Genomic DNA, 20,001 nt, shown 5'->3' with positions numbered 1-20,001 from the left:
ATGAATACCTTTAAAAAGTTTTCTAGTATCCAGAAGACTTCAACAGAATCAAACAAATTTCATCTATAATCAGCTTCAGTTTTGAGATTCAAAGAGATCATTCACCCAGAAAAGTGCACTCTGAAGGGTAGCTCTCCAAGAAACGAGCGGAACCTGAGCAATCAAAGGCACGCCACAAACACAGCCCATGGTCCTATTTCAACATGGAGCAAGACTCTGATGCTCTGTCGCCACGTCTTGCTCCAGTTAATTAGGAGCTTTCCTGGACCTATCTACAGCAACAATGTGTATCAGAAAACTCACACTGAAATTAAAAAAAAAAGCCTCTCTATGAGCAGCACAATCTATTCCTGTTAGATCTTTAATATTTGGTTTCTTTTCCCACTTCTTTCTTCTAGAAGTAGGATAAAATTGTATTAAAATCTCCAGTTGTCAGGGTTTTCATAGAGTTAAGGAAGTCTGGGAAGGGAGGCAACAGTGACTGGGGATAAATATGTTGCTAACATGTTCTCTATAGCACAATTCAAGTTTATTCCATTTGTTCTTGCAACACGAAACTTAAACACAGTATTAGTTAGCATTCGGATGTACATGAACTAGGATACTTATGAGAAACCCAACCGTGTCAAAGGGAATGACATTGTGGAAACATTAACTCAAATATACCAAAAATGCACAAAGCACTAGTCTTCCTCCATACTGCTTAGAAAGATTGTTTCTCCATTTACAAAATAGAATCAGGACAATTTAAATTTTTAAAATTTTGCATGCAAAACACTGCAATTGCTTATTTATGAAGGAGGGCACTCTTACCAGCTTCTTCTATACACAACCAAGTATACAATATTACATGAAGAAAACAGCAGCTCAGCTGAAGTTAATAAAAATCAAGTACACATATATTGAAGCTCCTTTTACCTGGGGAAAGAAAGAACTGAATAGAAGGCTACTTGTTCGAGCTTTCACATGCTGCAGTTACTGCCTTTCTTCTGCGCCCAGCTGGTTCTGCAAAGGTGAGCTTGTGCACAGAACTACATGGGATGCAAGTGCTGTGTTAGAACTCAAATCTACATATGCTGGCATGAAGCTGGGGTGGGTGGGGTGGGTGGGCAGATCTGTTAGTACACTAACCACCGACAGGCAAATTACCTGTTTTTTACTTGATACAGTGCATATGAAATGATGGATTTAATATAAAACTATAGAACATGCAGGTTTTTTTCTGAGATGTTAAATAGTACTTCAGTGGAAAACAAAACTTAACCTTTTATTAATGCGTGTAGTACCAAAAGCAGACATTTTAGCTTCATTTATTCAAAAATATTAACATTAAGTGTCATGAATTTCTCTGCCAAGTGGTTCAGAAATACATTATAAATAACCTAGTTTTTTTGTTTATTTTTCATTTATTATTTTTTAAAGAAACTGTAAACCATCCTGGTCAGTCTATGCTAGTTATGTTTATATGCTATTTTCTCAAGCAATCACTTCATAGCTATGAGTTTACAAAATGGCCAACAACGGGGGGAAAGGCAAAATAGCCTCTACTGCATTACAAGGAACACCGGGATAACCTGTACAAAGTATCATATGGTTTGGGTACCATAATGACGGTAGAAAGCAGACCCAAGTTCAGGAATGATAAAACAATACACACTCTGCAATAGCCAACTATAACAGAACACTTTGAAAGAAAACTTGAAAACCGTGTCAGGGGTGAGACTCAGGCCTTTACAGTAGTAGCCAAGAGGTGACAGCAAAGCCCTCCAAACACCCTGCTGCACCACACGGACTCAGAGTCTGACCGCGTGCCTTCCACTCCCCATCACAATGTCCAACTCTGTAGCTTCTTGGCCTTCCTTTTAGCTAAGATCAGGTGTAGGATGTTCAACTCTAGTAGGCTGCACTAAGACAGCAGAGTTAGCCAAATATATCAAAATATTTAAACTACTGTTTTGTGATTGTTTTCTTGGACATAGAAAAACTACAGGGGCAGGCTAGTTGAAAGTGAAAAAGCCACAGGATAAAAAAGAGTTCATGGGAGAATACACATACACACACGCACGCGCACACACGCACACACACGCACACACGCCCCAAACAATTATCAACTGATTAATAGTTATTAGCCAGGCTGACTGTTCTTGGTAATAGTTTAACCCTGCTATATAATGCTACAATGCCTTAAAAAAAATCATTGTTAGGTTTATTATTATTATTATTCCTAATGTGAATATAAGTCCCTATTCCATCACCTGCCCTTTAAAAATTTGAGGTACATTCAATTATTGCATGATTGGCTAAGGAAAAATTCTAGTTGTTTTTGTAAGCCTGTGTAGATGGCAAATTAAAAGCCAAAGACATCTTAATACTTTAAATGTCGGCCATCAAATTTAAGGTTGTACGTTTTAATTTATTTTATTGTTCATGAAAGAAAAATTTAGAGATAAGTCTCTCTTATCTGCAGATCCTAGAACACCGTTTTAGGGCACTGTATTGTAAGAACACAGAATGCATTTTGAAGTTGTCACATGTATGCAATGAATGATTGTTAAGATAAAAACACCATGCAGGTGCGGTGGTATTGGCCCAGCAAGAGTCTATTACCAGCTCAGGGAAACCTGGTAACAAGAATGTTTTTGAAGGGATGAGATTCCATCTGTCCAAATAGAGTACATCTCACCCCAGTGATACCTTTGGTGCACTACAAAATCAGCATCCACGGTGGGTCTTAGAGAGGCATTCCAAAGAATATTCTTCATTCTCCAAACACAACTAAGGCTGGTTCACTCAAATAGCAAATGAAGAAAATCCATAGGTACTAAGACAACTGTTCTCTCTTTATAGGATACTAACACGCTTATGGCTATGATTTTATTTTTAAATCTCCTTTACTACCAGAAGGAGTCTCAAAGTGTTTCAATGTTATATAAATGTCTGAGTCTAAAGGAGAAAAAAGAAATCAGCCTACTGGAATGGTTCCTCCTTTAGGCTCCTAGAATTTAACATTTTATAAATAAAACTAGTCAGTTTTATCTAAAAGAGACATGAAATTGATGTGAAAGGGGAGAGAAAATCCAAAGTTTAGTCATCCAGCAATTGAGGAGTGCGCTGCTCCTAACCTTATCTAAGCTCTTACATAAAGACTAAAGTCATTCGAGAGAGGTTTTGGTCACTAACTGCAGGCAGCGCTCTTAACCAGCCAGGAGCCCCCAGGAGAGTGCATTCTTAAGGCAGAAGGAAGGCTGGAGCTAATTGCTTATCTCAGCACCCTAAGTTGACAGAACAGCAGCCACTACTGTTCACAGCTAGGGCCACCAAATAGGAAGAGTTGGCCTTGTGTGGCCAGACCTTCAGTACACTAATTAAGAAATCACTAGGGAGCTGAGAAGGTCCAAGGATTCCAGCAGACGGTATTTCTGCTCTCCCTTGGGTATAAGCTGTATATTTTACTGGAAATGAAAAACAGGCTGGTTTGATCAGGAATCCCAGTAAAAGTCTCATCACATTCCCCACTGCTCCTCCAAAACATGTTTAATTCCCCCCTGGCAGTCTGATTTGTTATGAATTTCTCTCTCCCTTCACCCTCTTAAAGTATTTAGCTGAAGAAGCTGGCAGATAGAAAGTGACAGACAGACAGGCAGCAGTGTGAGGCCACAGGAGAGTCATTCTTCCCAAGTTATCAGTCCATCCATCCATCACTGGAGAAGAGCTTTGATTGCCTGGTTGTCAGTGGCTTCAAGGGCGGTCAGTCCATCTGGGCCTTTCACAGTCTTATCAGCACCCTGAAAAAGAGAGGAGAGAGCTTTCCTTAACTGAGCTCGCACTAGGGAACAGCGAGTGCCAGAGGTGGCCATGTGGCATAGGCCTTTGTTTACTCTGATCCTGGAGTTCATGGTGGAAGGCCTGAACCAACTCTGGACAGTTGTCCTCTGTCCTTCACACTGAGCTATGACATGTACATGCCCACACTTACATACATACAATAAGATAAAAAAGAAAATTTAAATGTAGTATTACTTTTTAGGTGTTAGAAATTGTAAGAAACAAAACAACAGCCTTAATTACTCTTCTATTGCTGAGAAGAAACACCAAGGCAATTTTTAGAAGAAAGTATTTAATTGGGGGCTTGCTTAAAGTTTTAGAGTTAGTCAATGACCATTTTGGAGGGAAGCAACAACAGCAGGCATGACACTACAGCAGTAGCTAAAAGCTTACATCTGATCCACAATCCAAAGTAGAGAGCGAGGGACTGGGAATAGTGTAGGCTTTGGAAATCCCAAAGTCCAATTGCAGTGACGTATCTCCTCCAAGGCCACACATCTAATCCTTCTTCCACCAAACAGGGACCAAGCATCAAATATGAGCCTATGGGGGACATTGTCATTTAAACCCCCAACAACTCAGCATCAGCACTGAAAACCAGTGGCTTAGTTTTACTTATCATATTTTGGAAGGTCAGCTACTTTCTAGTAGATGGCCACACACACACACACACACACACACACACACACACACACACACACACACACACACACACACACACACACACACACACACACACACACAGCATGGGGAAGAGTTATGGGGAACAGGGGGGGTGACCACAGAGAGTTGGAGCTCACATAACGGTGGCTTCACCTAGATCAAACAACTGAAAGATTCCAGCTCCTTAAAGTTCCAGCTATCCATCCAGCTTCCACTTCTCAGGCTCTCAATTCTCTCAACAGACCAACAGCTTTTCAAAAAGTTTATATTAGAGCAAATTTCTATTGTCCCAACATTTAGCTGACAAAATAAAAATACTTTTAATGCTATAGGCTAGATACAACAAATATTAGTATTTTACATGACACTAAAAGTCAATCGTATAAGAACAAGAAACAATGAACCCATTTCAACATGGGTGAGAATATTAAGGAAAGTAGTTCTTGAGACAATAAAGTTACCGAGAATTTGGGTATATCTGGCCCCATTCCTTTCTTGAGAAAGCAAGTTGTTCTTGTGAATTCATTTTTAGTTATGTGATCATTTCCATAGCTTTAGATAATATATTCCTGTTACTATTTGAGTTACTAGCTTTGATTTCCTGCTACAGCTGAATCTTAGCTTACCAACACCCTCTTCCTCAGATTCCTACTTTCATATACTTAGTGCATCATTTTCTTTGCAAATTTAAATAGTTATTTGAATCTAGGCTTCTTCATACATTTTCATGACATATCATTTCCCATAAAGTACTATCATTAGATACTTTCCTGGCTTTGCCTGTCATTCTCCCTGGAGATCTTTTAGCTTGACAAATTTTGTGTACTTTAGGATTAACTATTATATACTTGTCTGTAAAAACCGGATGTGGACTCTCCAAGTTAAAACGTACTGACAATGTTTAACTACTTGAGGCGAGTACTGCTTACTGTGGCACTGAGGAACTACTAACCTTAGCTACGTTTCTATTATTCCAATACTGCTACTCTGTGCAGCCCTTACAAACGGAGGGAGTTGTACACAGTGCAGTGCAGTGATATACCTTGGCTAACAGCCTAAGCCTCTCAGTCTTATTCATTCATCTGCAAACAAACTCTTAAACCTCTTCATTACTGTTAGGGTAAACTGGTAAAATAGAATGGAGGACAGATTTGTCTCAGAAGGCTATCTAAAGACATAGGTTCTTTTGTTTGTTGTCCTCCCATGGGTACTTTTTTGTCCCTTTGATGGAAAGATGGTATACATCTATCTACCTCCAGCTTAAGGGATTAGGCATGATGGCAGCTGGGGCAGGGTGGCTGGTTGGCAGCTGGGGTGGGTAGCTGCACAGCTGGCCTACTTCAGGTGATAATTTGTAAAAGCATACACTGTCTGTGCCCATGTCACTAGCCCAAATTAAAAGGATATTCAGCTGTAGTCTCTGAAAGACAAATGAAATATGAGGACTGGTTGGGTTGCTACAAATAGTACTAAAATCTGAGATCCTTTTCCTTTAAAAATAAAAGAGGAAAAATTAATCCAGCATGCAACTGGCAACTGACCCAAGTTGCTCTAAAATTACTTTGAAATATAGTAGTAATGTTCTCTCAATGCTGAGTTCCCTGGGTAACTTCCTAACTTAATACACCATCCTCAACTCAAGCCAGGATCTCTGCCCTGCTGGTCGCCAGCCCTTCCTTCCCTTTTCTAAGCCCGCCACTTTCTGGCTGTGCTGTGTATATACCCGTTCTATATGGATCGCAGCAACACTTGCTCAGATGCTTTCCATGATCGATCTCAAGTATCTCCAACCTTTACTTCCATGCTGGAGAACTTACCCTAAACCAAATCTGTCACCTTCCTCTACAGGCATATTCCTTTTCTGTGTTCTCTCATGGTGAAGAACTCACAAAGAAATGTAAACACACTAAAGCTTTTCTTGTTGACTTTCTACATAAGCACTCCCTACCTCTGCACTGTCTTAACATTTCCCACCCATCCTTGCTTCTCCATTGCAATCATTACTTTCAGGATCTGCACTGAGATGCAACCATTTCCTATCTGGTTTTATTCTTAATCATGCCATCCAGACTACTCATATCCATCTGGGCAATCGTTCTCAAACAATGCAGACAATCTTCACTTTCCTAAGAGCCTTCCACTTATGGCAAGAGCCAGAGAGACAGAAAGCAGTGTCTTTCCGTAGTTTCTGCTACAGTTCCTGCTCTTGAGTCTGCCCTGACACCTCTCAATGATGTACAATGACCTGGAAGTGTAAACTGTAAAATTTTTCCTTCCCTAGGTTGATTTTGGTCATGGTGTTTATCACAGTAACAGAAGCAAACTATAATATTACCTGTTGTTCTTGGTACAGGTAGCTTCTAAAACCCTATTGTACCTCTTGGTGTCTCCATCTTGTACCTGCAACTTCTTTCGTTTAAGCTTCTGCCATGAATGACAATTCCCTTTTACACTTTTAAGAAGACACTCTCTAAGTTTCTGAGCTCCTATTGACTGACTTACAAGTTCTGTTGTGGTACATGGTATTTTAATGCTACCCTTTACTGAACATAGTTCCCTGGACTCCAAGAGAATACTTGACTTCTTTTTTCAGTTCCCTCCTTTCTTACATATTAACTCTTGCCTAAGAAAAATCAATCAAGAATTTCCATCTTTATTCTTACCCCAAATAACCTACCTTAACATTTTAAGCCTCACTCTCCCTCCCTCCCTATCTGCTTTGGAATTTATCTCCATCAAATCTCACAATATCTCCTAAAATAAGCTGACATCTTGCCTTAAAACTTGCTCCTTCGCCCTGTACATACACTGTAGCAGGAGCCAATCCTATTAGCCTCTGCATTCTCATGGCCTAGCAAAAAGTCCCAACAGGATGATATTGATGATAAATCTTCAAAGAAATATTTAAGTATGCTACATTTTGCTTAAGAAAAACATATATAATACCCTCAAAAAGTTTTCTACTCTAATAATGAAAATTTTTAAAAAACATTATAAAGGCATTTTCCATTTTCTCTTTCTGAAGTACTTGTTACTATCTGAAATGAAGGTTTTAGAAAATGAGGTCTCTGAAATCTGAGGATGCACTTCACTTTGTTCTATATATTCCTGATGTTTAACAGTGCATTTTCTTTTATTTGATATTAAATATTCCACCAACTAGAAAATGCAAAGGAACAAAAACTAGTTTGTTCTTCCCTTTAATGGGCTCCTACTCAGTTGTTATGTCTGTGGAGTCTGTCTGGGTCTGGGAGCTGGCTCTTGCTTCTGCTGTCTGTCATGTATTGTTTATCATGTGGTAGCATGTATATTGTGCTGAACACTGCAGGTTGGCTCTCTTGGAGACCAAACTTCTTTATCTCTATTTTTCCTTCACAGAGGTAAAAATGAAATGGAATTCCAAGTCTCCCTTCAAGCTAGAGGTAGCCATTTGGTATAATTTCAGTTTCTCTTATGCCTTTTTTTTTTTTTTTTTTCCAGTAAAAGCCCAGAAGAACATTCTTAATCCCTTTCCCCATCTTTCTTTTCAAATACAGATAATCCCTGCAGGTGTAACATTCACTCTAGAACCATAAGGACCACTGGGTTGGCAGGGTATGGATGGTGGGCTGATGACTGTGTGTGCGTGTGTGTGTGCGTGTGTGTGTGTGTGTGTGTGTGTACATATCACAGAGCCAGTGGCTCAGCCTTGAACTGTAACCACTAGGCATCTTATCTTGAGACAGTGTTGCTCAGAGTCTATTAACAAGGGTGTGGTGGTGGTGGGGGGATGGATTTTGTTACAACTGAGCTCCACTCTTTTTATTCCTCACTGGAGGTAACAGACAACTTTATAGACCCAGGCTGCATTCCATTATGACAGAGTCTTTACTGTAGTCATTTTTATAACATGACACCTTGGACAGTACCTCATATTCACTAATGCTCATATTTGTTTAATGAAAAAAACAGTATGCCTGTCTCATGGTACAACTACATATTTAGGAACAAGTACACCCTTGCTAGTACACGTTACTATGCCGTAGGACACTGAAGAGACAGAGGGAGAGAGAGATGATTTCTCCTAGTTCACAGTCTAGCTGGCACAGAAAAGGATCACATGTACAAATATATCAGGGAGGCAAATACTGTATTAAAAACAGAATGATCACTATACTATATTCTCTGATCCTCAGAGTGTTCAAAGCATGAAGACTATCAACTGGGTTCATGTGTTCATTGATTTACTGGTTTTATGCTATTGATCCAGGTCTTCAATGTATGTCTCTGAACTTTAAGGCTAAGAGTCTCCATTTGTACTACCCTGCCTGTAACAATATACTCACTGTGGAATGGAGAAATGACACACATTAATTACAGTACTGGCTGAAAGGTCACTTTGACCTGGTGGGCTAAGTATTGCTGCTATTGTCTCAGCTGTTCTTTGTCTTCCTACACAATCATCTCTAACAAACTCTAACCCTTTAAAATTTGGTATGTGCATGCCGAATATGTTTACATGTACTGTGTAGATGCCAGAGGTCAATGCTGTATGTTTTCCTTAGCTGTTCTACTTTCTTTTTGGAGACAGGATCTCTCACTAACCCTGGAACTCACCAAATGGCTAGTCTGACTGGCTAACGAGTTCTCCCCAGTGACTGAGATTACACTTGAGCACTGCTATGCCCAGCTTTTACCTGGGTACTAGGGATCTGAACTCAGGTTGTCCTTAGCTTTGCACAGCAGGTACTTTACTAATGTCTCCCTCCAGCTCCAACTTCATTTAGCTTTTAAGAGTCAAGAACTTCAAAAGCTTACCAAGTAGCTACTTATGCCTGTAAGACCCCCACCCCCAAGACACCATTCATAAGAGCAATGTTGCACAATCTTACATTTCATTTTATTTATAATCGACAGAGTGACTATTGTCAATTTACAGTTACAGATATAATGATGTGCATTAATTCTGTTACTTCTTGTGAACTGAGATGTTACTGTCTCTAATGTAAACTTTTTTTGTTAGGAAGAATAAAAAAATTAGAAGGTTTCACATAACTTTTTTTTTTTTTCATGAAAATAGAATGGGATAAGTACAAATGCATCTCTCAGTTGTTTTCTCCAAGGACATTCAGTATTGAGCTCTTTCAGTAGTCTAAGCTCTAGAGAAAATTGTGTTAATCCTTGAAACAAAGTCCTTTCATGTAGTATGCTTCAGGAACCCTCACTCCTGAGAGCAGCAAGTCTTCCCAATTCTGAAAAGTCTATCAATTCCCACTAGTCTTAGTATTTACTGTCAACTCATAGTGCTAGGCACTGCAGCACATAGCTTATATACATGGCACACTGATTAGGCTAACATGTAGTAGAGGAGAACTGGAGGCAAACTGGCCTGGTTACAATGCCCACAGTGTTACAGTTTAAATGCATGGCCCCGTGATGGCTAGTCTTGTTTATCAACTTGATAAAGGATGATGGAGCACAGTGGCTCTTGAAAGTTACTAGTACCATATGCTTATACTTCCCAGCTCCAAAGCCAACAGTCAACTGAATTCCTATTCATTATAAACAAGTTCTGCCATTTTGTTTTAAAACCAGCAGAAAATGAACTAACACACCTTCTTACCAGCTGTGTGAATGTGGGCAAGTTTCCTCACTCCTCTGCCATTTTCTCAACAAAAATATGCGCTCTTTCCATCATTTTTAGTTTGAGGGATGGTTGGAATAAATTAGGTGACCTGATGTATTTTAAACACTCAAAACAGTATTTGCACATTGCGAATGTTATTTAGCTGTGAATTATTATCTCCTCTTATGGGCTGCATGTGATGAGTACTGGGCCTATGCTACAAAAGACAAGACAAAGAGCTGCTAAGGAATTTTCTTTTCTTTTTTTTTTTTTTCAGAGCTGGGGACCGAACCCAAGGCCACTGAGCTAAAGCCCCAACACCCCCCACAGGAATGTTCTTAAAGCCAATCTACTGAGAAATAGAACTGAGAATAGGTGTTACAACACGCAGTACATGTTACCAGCAGAAACCATCTAGAAGAATGATGTACTCCAGCTTGAAAGAGCTAAATGGATGAAAGTAATACATTTATCATGACACATTTGTGTATGAGATTTATAAAGATATCATAGTAGTTCTTCAGTTATTACAGGGTAAATTCTGAAACTAAAGCATGTTACTAGTCTCTTTATGGTGCAACCTCTCCTTAAAATAGGGCAACTGAGAAAGGCATGGTAAGATTGAGAGTCAGTGGTCCTAAAAATTATTTGAAACTAAACATATCTACTGGGTTTGAGTTAGTGAATAATTTGAATAAAAATGGTCCTCCCTTTGGGCTCATCATATATTTGTTTGTGCTACAAGGGTAGATTTCCAGCCCATTCTTATATTGTATATTATCTATTTCTCAGTTCAAGTACCAAAATATACCAGATACTTTCCTGATGATTCAACTATACAGGGACTTGAAATGAACCTAAGTTTCATGCTAAAAAAAAAAAACCAAAAACAAAAAAACCAAAAACCTAAAGGAGCACTACTGATTGAGAAAGAGAGAAACTACAGCATTTAAAAAGCTCTTACAATAATAAAAGCAAAGTAATTAATTTTGAGAAAGCAGAACTAAAATTTTCTCCATTGCTTTACAAAAAAATTCTTTTTTTAAAAAAATATTTATTCATTTATTTTATGTACAATGAGTGCACGGTCTTCAGACACACCAGAAGAGGGCATCGGATTCCATTACAGATGGTTTGGAGCCACCTCGTGGTTGCTGGGAATTGAACTCAGGATCTCTGAAAGAGCAGCCAGTGCTGTTAACCGCTGAGCCATCTCTCCAGCCCCACAAAAAAATTCTTAAGACAACCAGTTCCACACAATTGTAACTAACCCGCCAATACAGACTTCTCTAAAGTCATTTGACAACGAAACAAGGAATACAAAAGAATATAAAATAGCTAGTCAAGATAATTCAGTAACTTTGCAACATGGCACATACTTATAAACATTTATTAGGACACCAAGGTGTGGCCTAATAAGTATGTGAATCAAATTTATCTTTTTTAAGAATTCCCTGTTGTAGAACATTCTTTACCAACAGAAACTTACAAACACACATCTGAGTTGAAGAAGTATATTTGAAATGAAAGAATATGGACCAGAGACTGGCTCCTCTCTAGATAACTATATCTTGCTTTGTTTTCCTATAAAGAAAAACAAGTGTATGGGAAAGAAATTCCCATATTCACCTATTCAAGAAATGGCTAAGAGGAAAGAAAGAACATACTGAATTTAATAAACAATCTTATCTAAAAGGATCCCAGAGGTTTTTCTTTTCAGAGAACAAAACACCCACTTTCTTTAGCTATTTTACTTAGCTAGAAGACCAGAGTAAGCCATGGATAGTCGATGCTGAGGAAGAAAACATGAAAGAAACCATCATGCTTTGTGGTGTCAGTCCAGGACTGAACTTTGCTGAATTGTACAGTTACACAAGCCAGTAATACTTTCCTGAATTTTACCTAAACTGGGTTTAAGTCTCTTCACTATAAACAGTTTAATTACTATTAGAATAAATCTTTCATGAACCTTGATTTGGTATTTGTACCCTTTAGTGGTAAGTCTTTGAAACAGTAAGGAAAAAACCCCCAGGGATGAAACTAGACAATGATAGTGGATGAGAATCTTTGAGCCCACACATTATTACTGATCCTAGATTCATTATAATGGCACAAGGAATACCAATTTTATTTACTTTGGTTTTTCAAGGTCTGAGTTATTCATAGCAAAATATGGTTAAATATTAAAGTGTTTAATAGACATACAGAGTACAAAAGGATGAAAACCACACAATTACAGATACCTAGTTTTTGTTTGATATGGAACTAAGGGTAGAATTCGACACTAATGTTACAAGTCACACTGCAGAGCTCTAAGGAGGTAGTCAGTGTTAAGATAAAAGTACTTTATCATCCCTAATTCTCTGTTATATTAAAACTCTAGCAACAAAAATGTAAAGCTCACCCTCCGCCTAGTTTTAATAAAAATCACTCTTTACTAATAATGTAGATATTTTGTGTCAGGAAATTGGCAAACCTTTATATGCACTTACCAACCTATTTCCTCTTTTTCCTTGCTGCTTTCTTTCGGCAGGCAGTAATATAAGGTCCCATGTATAGTCATGAAATGCAAGCTCGGTAACTTATTCTATAGATATTTCTTCCCTTACAGCATATAACACAGCTAGAGGTTGCTACTAATTAGTTACTCCTAAGCCTGGATCCTATATCACAGTTTATATTAACAGAGATGAGAATATCAGAAAGCTCCTAGACTCATCACCATCTCAATCATGTCAACTAGGTGTATAGAGATTACCTCTGATATCTTTTATAGTGTAGACTACAGAAAATAAAGTGTAAAATCTCAAACCCATGTTACTCAAAGTGGGGTCTATAACCCTGTGTCAGTGTGCAATTGCATTCTTCCACAATGATGGCATTTTTTACATTACTTACTTTAGCTGACTTCTTTGGCCTAGCAAGATTTTCCTATGAAGGAAACTAGTCCAAGCTCCTTAGCCATCACAAAGTGGAAGCCGACAGTCTGTAGCCAGTTATTATAACTAACACTATTCTAGATCTCAATTTTGTATACTGGCTTTAGTTTTCTATCCCTGCAGCCACATTTAGCTTAAATAGTTACAAAGTAGCGAGGGTTTTAAAATAAGCCATAAAAATGAACATTGACCTTACCTTTGACAGAAGCAATTTCACACAGGAAACATGACCCTCATAGACAGCAGACAGAAGAGGGGTGATATGATGTTTATCTGGAGCCTACAGAATATCAAAGAGATAATTTTACCTACTTTTTTTTTTAAGTCTCTGGTTCCTTAAAAAATGATCAAGAAGCCAAAGTATACAAGCAATGCCTTTTTTCAGGAGTCAGGATGGAGTAGAAATCTGACCTAAGCTCAATTCTTTTATCTGTCACTGATGTGACAATTAGTTTCTCTGAAACTATCTTTCCCACTGTTGTAGAAATGCCAGTGTGATCCAGAGAGGAAGAAGAGGGGTCAAAATGCCAATGAGGAGTCAGAGAGGAATGCCAAATTGGGCCCAATCACCTGATGTGGTGGAAAGTCATCTCTTTGACTATCATGATTACCAAAACAATGTCCTAAATCCTTAAATTACAGAGGGCTCAGGCAGGAGATGATTGCTCCTGCTTGATAACTTTCTCACACTTGCCCCATAGAGCAGGCCAGTGTTCAGGGTCCTATGATTTAGTACACGACAGCGTCTACTACCTACAGTGTTAACTTGGCAAGCTTTAGAACTTGAAAAGCAACAGCTAAGAGAGCAAATTGTTCATTAGCTTAAAAAAACGAAATAGTTTGTATAGGACTGTAGTATTAAAAGTAACCATTTTACAAGCCTACAGCAAACAATTTCCAAGAGCATAGGACGAATTTTTCCTAGAATGGCATACATTGTATATATTAAGTATAATGTACGCTTGGTACATACATTAATATCTGCTCCTTTCAGCAGCAGAAATTCCAGGATTTCAAGCTGTCCACAATCTGCGGCATAGTGAAGAGGCTTCCTCCCACCCTCTAGTGTCCGGTTGACATCTTCTCCCTTTAAACAAAAAAGACATTTATAGGAAAATGTTGAGGCATCTGATATTTTTTAACTTCTTAAAAACTTCAAAAAGTTTCAAGAAAACTGCATTTTTTGCAAAGTGAAATGAAAACATGAAGAAGTCACATCCTGCACAATAACATATGGCACTCAAGTCATTAGACAAGCTGAAAACAATGCTAAATGCAATAAACTATAATGAACTACTGTTTGTGTTCCAACACTTCTAATAACGACAGTCAGAATACTGTCACCATGTAACCAAACAAGACTATAAGTTTAAGTACTGAGATTCTGTAATTTTTTATGACCTGTTTCATTATCAGAAATAATACTTATAAAGAATGAATTCACTTCATTCTTTCAGTATTTACTACAGTGGTGTAGTAAGTAGGCACTGGGTAAACAATGATGAACAAAACCAGGCATGGCTTCCAATGCATGTAGCTTACCATGCAGTATGTGGAGATGACCTAATTTGAAAATAATACTTTTTGTAAACAAAAACAAACTCATGGTCACACTGTTACCAGAGACTATGGCTTACCCTCCATAATAGGGGACATAATGTTAAAAAGTTAGTGTTCTAGTGACCAACATGAATTTGTGGTATCAAGGCATATATATAATTTATTTCTAATCTTCAAACTACCCTAGGATAAGGGGTACTTTACACACCAAATGTGAAGCTAAAACAATTATTTTAAAATGTGGTTCAATTAGTAACAAAGTATCGATCGAATGCCACTCTTTTTCTAGAGATGCTTCCAATTCAAATTTGCTTCCTTCTGAAGGGAGATTTCAGGTTTTACATAATAACAAAATGCCTAAAGTTAGCTTTCTCAACAAACACACTTTTCACAATTCAGTCAATTCACCAAACCCAAGTCAGGATAAAGATGTCAAAGCCTTAACATTTCATAGCCATTACAATCTGTGCTTTAAGCCCTCAATTCCCATCCTTTCACTTAGTCCTTTCTGTCCTTCTCAATATATATACTATGGATTCCATCCAAACTCAAGATCTCTCTTAGCATCATCATTTACAGGTATGGTAAGCTTTCCCTCCCGCAAAACCACGGCAGTCATTTAGGTATAGAGTGCTTTTGCCGCTTTTTACATGTACATGCCTTCTTTCTCAATAGGATGAAAATTCTGGGAGCAGAGACCACATTTTTCTTTTTTACCTCTTCCTAGTATGAACTATGAGTTAAAAATATGCATTTTATCAACACTAAACACTAGGCAAGTTACTTGTGTTCTTATGTATGAGTTTTCATAATTAAGGTGGAGATCTAAGTACCTAGCTTTCACAGCACTTGTTGTGGGGGTGAAACTGGATAAGCCAACCAAAGCGCTTAACTCCACATAAAAACTTCAAATATACTGTTGCTAAAGAAGCCTGAGTTTCATCAGAAATTAATTTCCTCTTCTGAGTTAATGGATGATAAAATAACCTTTGTAAGTTAAGACTACAGTTGGAAGCAGTGACTTCTAACAGGGTGTTCTTAAAGTCAATACAGCCAAACAGTTTTGTGATGAGGACATTCCCTGAAAGATGTGTGATTTAAATGCTTTGTAGTTGGATGATTTTGTTGTTGAGCTCACATCAAAGAATATACTTTAAAAATATAAAAAGTATACTTAAAAATCTGGACAGCTACCAACCTCACTGGTGTTTTGTTACAGAACCACCATGTATATATAATCTGTTTTCCAATGGAGCATGTGACACTTAATGTGACATCTGTTAAAATAGGGACTTAAAATATACACATATAAAGATATGTATATAGTATTTTACCCCTGGAGGAGAATGGGTAGTGTTCCAACCTTTCCATGTTATGAGACCAGAGACTACTCACTTCCTAAGTGAGTATTCCTCAATGATAAGATAGAAGTAAGACTGTCTGTACATCCAACAATGTTTAAAATTCAACTATGATAATAAATAAAGAATAGAGCAAAACATTTAGTAAAGGTTAAGTATCATTTTTATGGACCACTGGTGTTGGTTTAACCCATCTGTCTGTCTGTCCACCTGCTTTTCTATCCTATCCATTGAGACAGGGCTTCATGTAGTTCCAACTGACCTTGAACTCACTATACAGCTAAGGATGGTGGGACCACATGTACGTACATACCTGGTTTTATGTGGAAATGAGGACAAAACCTAGGACTTGTGTATGCAGTGTAAGCACTCCACTAACAAATCCAGGTATTAGTGTATACTTGAACTAAGACTATCCAAAACTGGGTTAAAGCTAGTTTCCACAGAACAGCTTGAAAATACAAACACATGCACACAGCTTAACCTAATACATATTGTTTAGAGACAAATTTAAGTAATAAAGGTGATTTGCTGTCCATCTCACATTTCAGTCTACTTACAAATGCAGAAATACAAGTCAACAAGGGATACTGATAAGATCAATCACTGATAAAAGTTTTTCTTCCATTATTATCATTCCCTTTTCATATCAGTATTATATATATGGACTCTTGTAATGAAATATAGTAAATGACCTTATTAAGTACCCAGTAAGGTGCTTTTGTTAAGAAGATACTCATCTGAATCACAATGTTGTATTCTTATTACAAGACTGCATAGTACCTATGAAATAGAGCAGTGTTTTTAAACTTTCTCCTTTATCCCTTCATACTTGTATTACAATTCTTACTTTAGCTGACAAGTAATATCACTGTATGAGTAAACAAAAAGAAAGTCTCTAGATAGACTCTCTGCAAAGCAACACTGAAAAGACATTTATAGCATTAAATGTATTAGAAAGGTGAAAGGCTTTAAGAAAATAGCTTTTCTACATTCACCAAAATAATTAGAAAAAAAGCAACTTAAAGCAAATACGACAAAAGAATAAAGGTCAGAGTAGAAATCAAATAAATTGAAAACAAGATACCATGGAGAGAAATCAAAAGTTTATTCAGGAAGATCAACACACCTGATCACACACTATGAAACATTAACAAGAAAAGGGTAAAGGCACAAATGCCAGTACCAGACTCTACAGATGATCTCACATGGAAACTTCCTGCCCTGTGATAGACTCACTGCTCAATGTGACCATATACTTAAGGGAAGTCTTCATACCTGTTCTACACAATTCTGGAAAACAGAAGGGATGAGACGACTTACCAACTAATTCTGGCATTAGCCATCAGTCTTCCAAAGCAAGACAAAAATACATTATAAGAAAAGAGCCTGCTTTGAGAATCACACTCTCTGAGAAGTTAGGAACCTTCACTATTTAAATCTTACATTTTCATTATCTGCTTACTTCCTATTTTCTGTGAAGAGAGGGTGGAAAAGAGCTCTGGTCAGAAGCTTCAGGTTTCTAGTTAGGCATGTGCTGCTACCTACCACATGGGTACCAATAAGCTTGTGGGGCCTTAGTTGGAGGCTGCACTGATACTCAAGTCCTCCACAGCTACCTTTACATTGGTCTACAACTTCGCTGTTTTCTCACCTCCTAGAGCAGGAAAGGTTCTTCTGCACTCATGGCTATGAAAAGGGTTCTGGAAAGACAAAGCCCTACGGATAGCCATATCCTTACTTACCACCTGATAAACTGTTCAACAAAACATTTAACACAATACTAAATAAAGTAAGGAGAAAAGGAATTACTTTCAAAGTAAGAATGTTGTTTAAAAATGTAGTTATTCTATATTCTACTTATAAAAGTAGGCAAAGGTTAGAAAAGATGAGACTTGGCATCAGAACGAGACATACTATCTTACTTGATTTAACTAGACAAATATTTATGGTAAGAAAGGTACAATTTTACCTCCTTGAGATGAAACAAAGTTCCGACTGGGACAAAAAACTAGCTGCCTTCCGGGAAAAGTAAGCATGTAAGAGGAGTGCCATTAGTTTTGTCCTAAGAAGAGCATAACTTGTAGGGACTGGGTCAAGAGTGATCAAAAACTTACCTCCCTGGCAGTTTATCTTTCACTGTGCCTTATCTTGTTAGACTTTTAAAGGCTCACAGGGATCACAGACTACAACTTCTACTTCTACATTGTGAGTCATGATACTTTCAAGCCTCAACCAGAGTTTATTATGGCTTTGATTATGATAGCATATATTTTAAGGCATATTTAACTACAAAACTAAGACTATTAATAAATGATAAAGGAGAATTCAAAGCAAAAAAGCAGAAACATTAACTTTAAACTTTAAAAATGCTTAGTTATGTATCTTTATGTGGACAAGCAAGAAAACTCAGGGAAAAAACACTGTAACGAGAAGTGAGTGAGCACCCCGTTCTCCAGCAGATGAAGGCAGAGACGCCATTAAAGGATGGCAATATTTACTAGGTCTATTTTCTCAGCCTTCTTCAATCTCTGCCTCTACTATTTTCCTAACTCATCTTATGAAATATAAACATGACTAGAAATCTGTGGCGTGTGTGTGTGTAAAAACTAGTCTAACACAAATGGAAACATCCTACGGTTTAAAAACACCACTCAAATCTTATGTGGCATACGTTTAAGTGCCACAGATTTTCTCCTAAGTCTCAGATCTTGTATGGATCTTAAACTGCCCTAGGTTAGGTTCATGTGAATAATAGAATCACAGATAGGAACACATTCTAAATTAAATGGCCACCTGATTTCTGCTGATAACTTTCTCTAGGTCATTCTTCAGATGAAAAGAAATAAATAATTCTCTTCCTTTGATTCCCAAATGTGCACATTTTGTGAAACCAAGATCTAAGGGGTAAGTTCATAGTGTACTATCACAAGAGACTAAATTAAAGCTACTAAAAAGCAGGCTATGTGTGACTATTTTGTAGGACAGTGTGTAAGTTAACACTGGACACCTGACTGAGTAGAAACCTAGCAGCAAGTGGATTAAATTTACCAATGCCGCAGCTGAGCCAATGTTCCTAGTCATTCAGTTAGTGTTAAGTATTTCCTGTCCTATTTAGACCTTAACATTGGAGTGTTTAATGGTTTTTTAAACAGATCCTTTTGAGAAGGATATTCTGGCCCATCATTTCCTACCCTTTTCCTGTGTGTGCCTCATTCTCCTACTCCATCTACCTTACTAGCTAAAACTTTTACCTTAGGATATAACTTTGCAAAGAATTATATCACTGTACCAGTGATGTTAGCGTGCAGTTCCAGAATTATAAATTTCAGCATAGCAATGGGATCCAATCTACTTTTGAGGGTAAAGCAGTCAAAAGAGGTGAGAAAAGCTTTGATACTTTATGTGAACTTTCTAATATAGAAAAGGTAGCAACAGAAAGTAAAAAAGGTATGATATAGATCTTCTATATTCCTATTCCTTGTTTTGGAAGAAGTAAATTCATATATAAATAAAGTGTGAATCTTAACTCATTTAAAGTAACAAATAGTAATTCTTACAACTATAAATTACTTAATAGGCACAAACTCAATTAATAGAATATATAATAATGTAGCCTCTTAAAATACTTCAAATATTTTTAAGGATAGTTTCTTATTACTAGTTATAATCATAACCACAGTGATCACTTTCTATAGTTGAATAACCCATGAAGTCAAGACCCTCATTGTATCCCCTACTTATGCATTTACTTCAACTTAGGGTGGCTTTTGTTAAAAATAACCAATTAGGTTGGGGATTTAGCTCAGTGGTAGAGCACTTGCCTAGCAAGCGTAAGGCCCTGGGTTCGGTCCCCAGCTCCAAAAAAAAGAAGAAGAAAAAAAAAAAACAATTAAATAATTCAAATTATAGGGGGTTGGGGATTTGGCTCAGTGGTAGAGCGCTTGCCTAGCAAGCGCAAGGTCCTGGGTTCGGTCCCCAGCTTCCAAAAAAGAAAAAAAAGAAAAAAAAATAATTCAAATTATGAAAGATTCTTAAATTTTTATAT

General features: G+C 37.5%; 1 protein-coding gene across 1 annotated transcript in view; it reads right to left on the bottom strand.

Annotated features, from left to right (window-relative positions):
* Positions 1-507: 507 nt before the first annotated feature.
* Mtpn (myotrophin) overlaps positions 508-20,001 on the bottom strand; it is a 30,110-nt gene continuing 10,616 nt past the window's right edge. Inside the window, exons 2-4 of the mRNA XM_032906759.1 lie at positions 14,006-14,119; positions 13,229-13,312; positions 508-3,785 (exon numbers count right to left, since the gene is read on the bottom strand). Of these exons, the coding sequence (XP_032762650.1) occupies positions 3,699-3,785; positions 13,229-13,312; positions 14,006-14,119 (285 nt within the window). The 3' untranslated portion in view covers positions 508-3,698. The remainder of the gene's footprint in view (positions 3,786-13,228; positions 13,313-14,005; positions 14,120-20,001) is intronic.

Source organism: Rattus rattus, chromosome 6 (genome assembly GCF_011064425.1).
Source record: "Rattus rattus isolate New Zealand chromosome 6, Rrattus_CSIRO_v1, whole genome shotgun sequence".
Classification (NCBI taxonomy): Eukaryota; Metazoa; Chordata; class Mammalia; order Rodentia; family Muridae; genus Rattus; species Rattus rattus.
The sequence above is the reverse complement of the archived record's forward strand: the minus strand, read 5'-3'. Positions and strand labels throughout refer to the sequence as shown.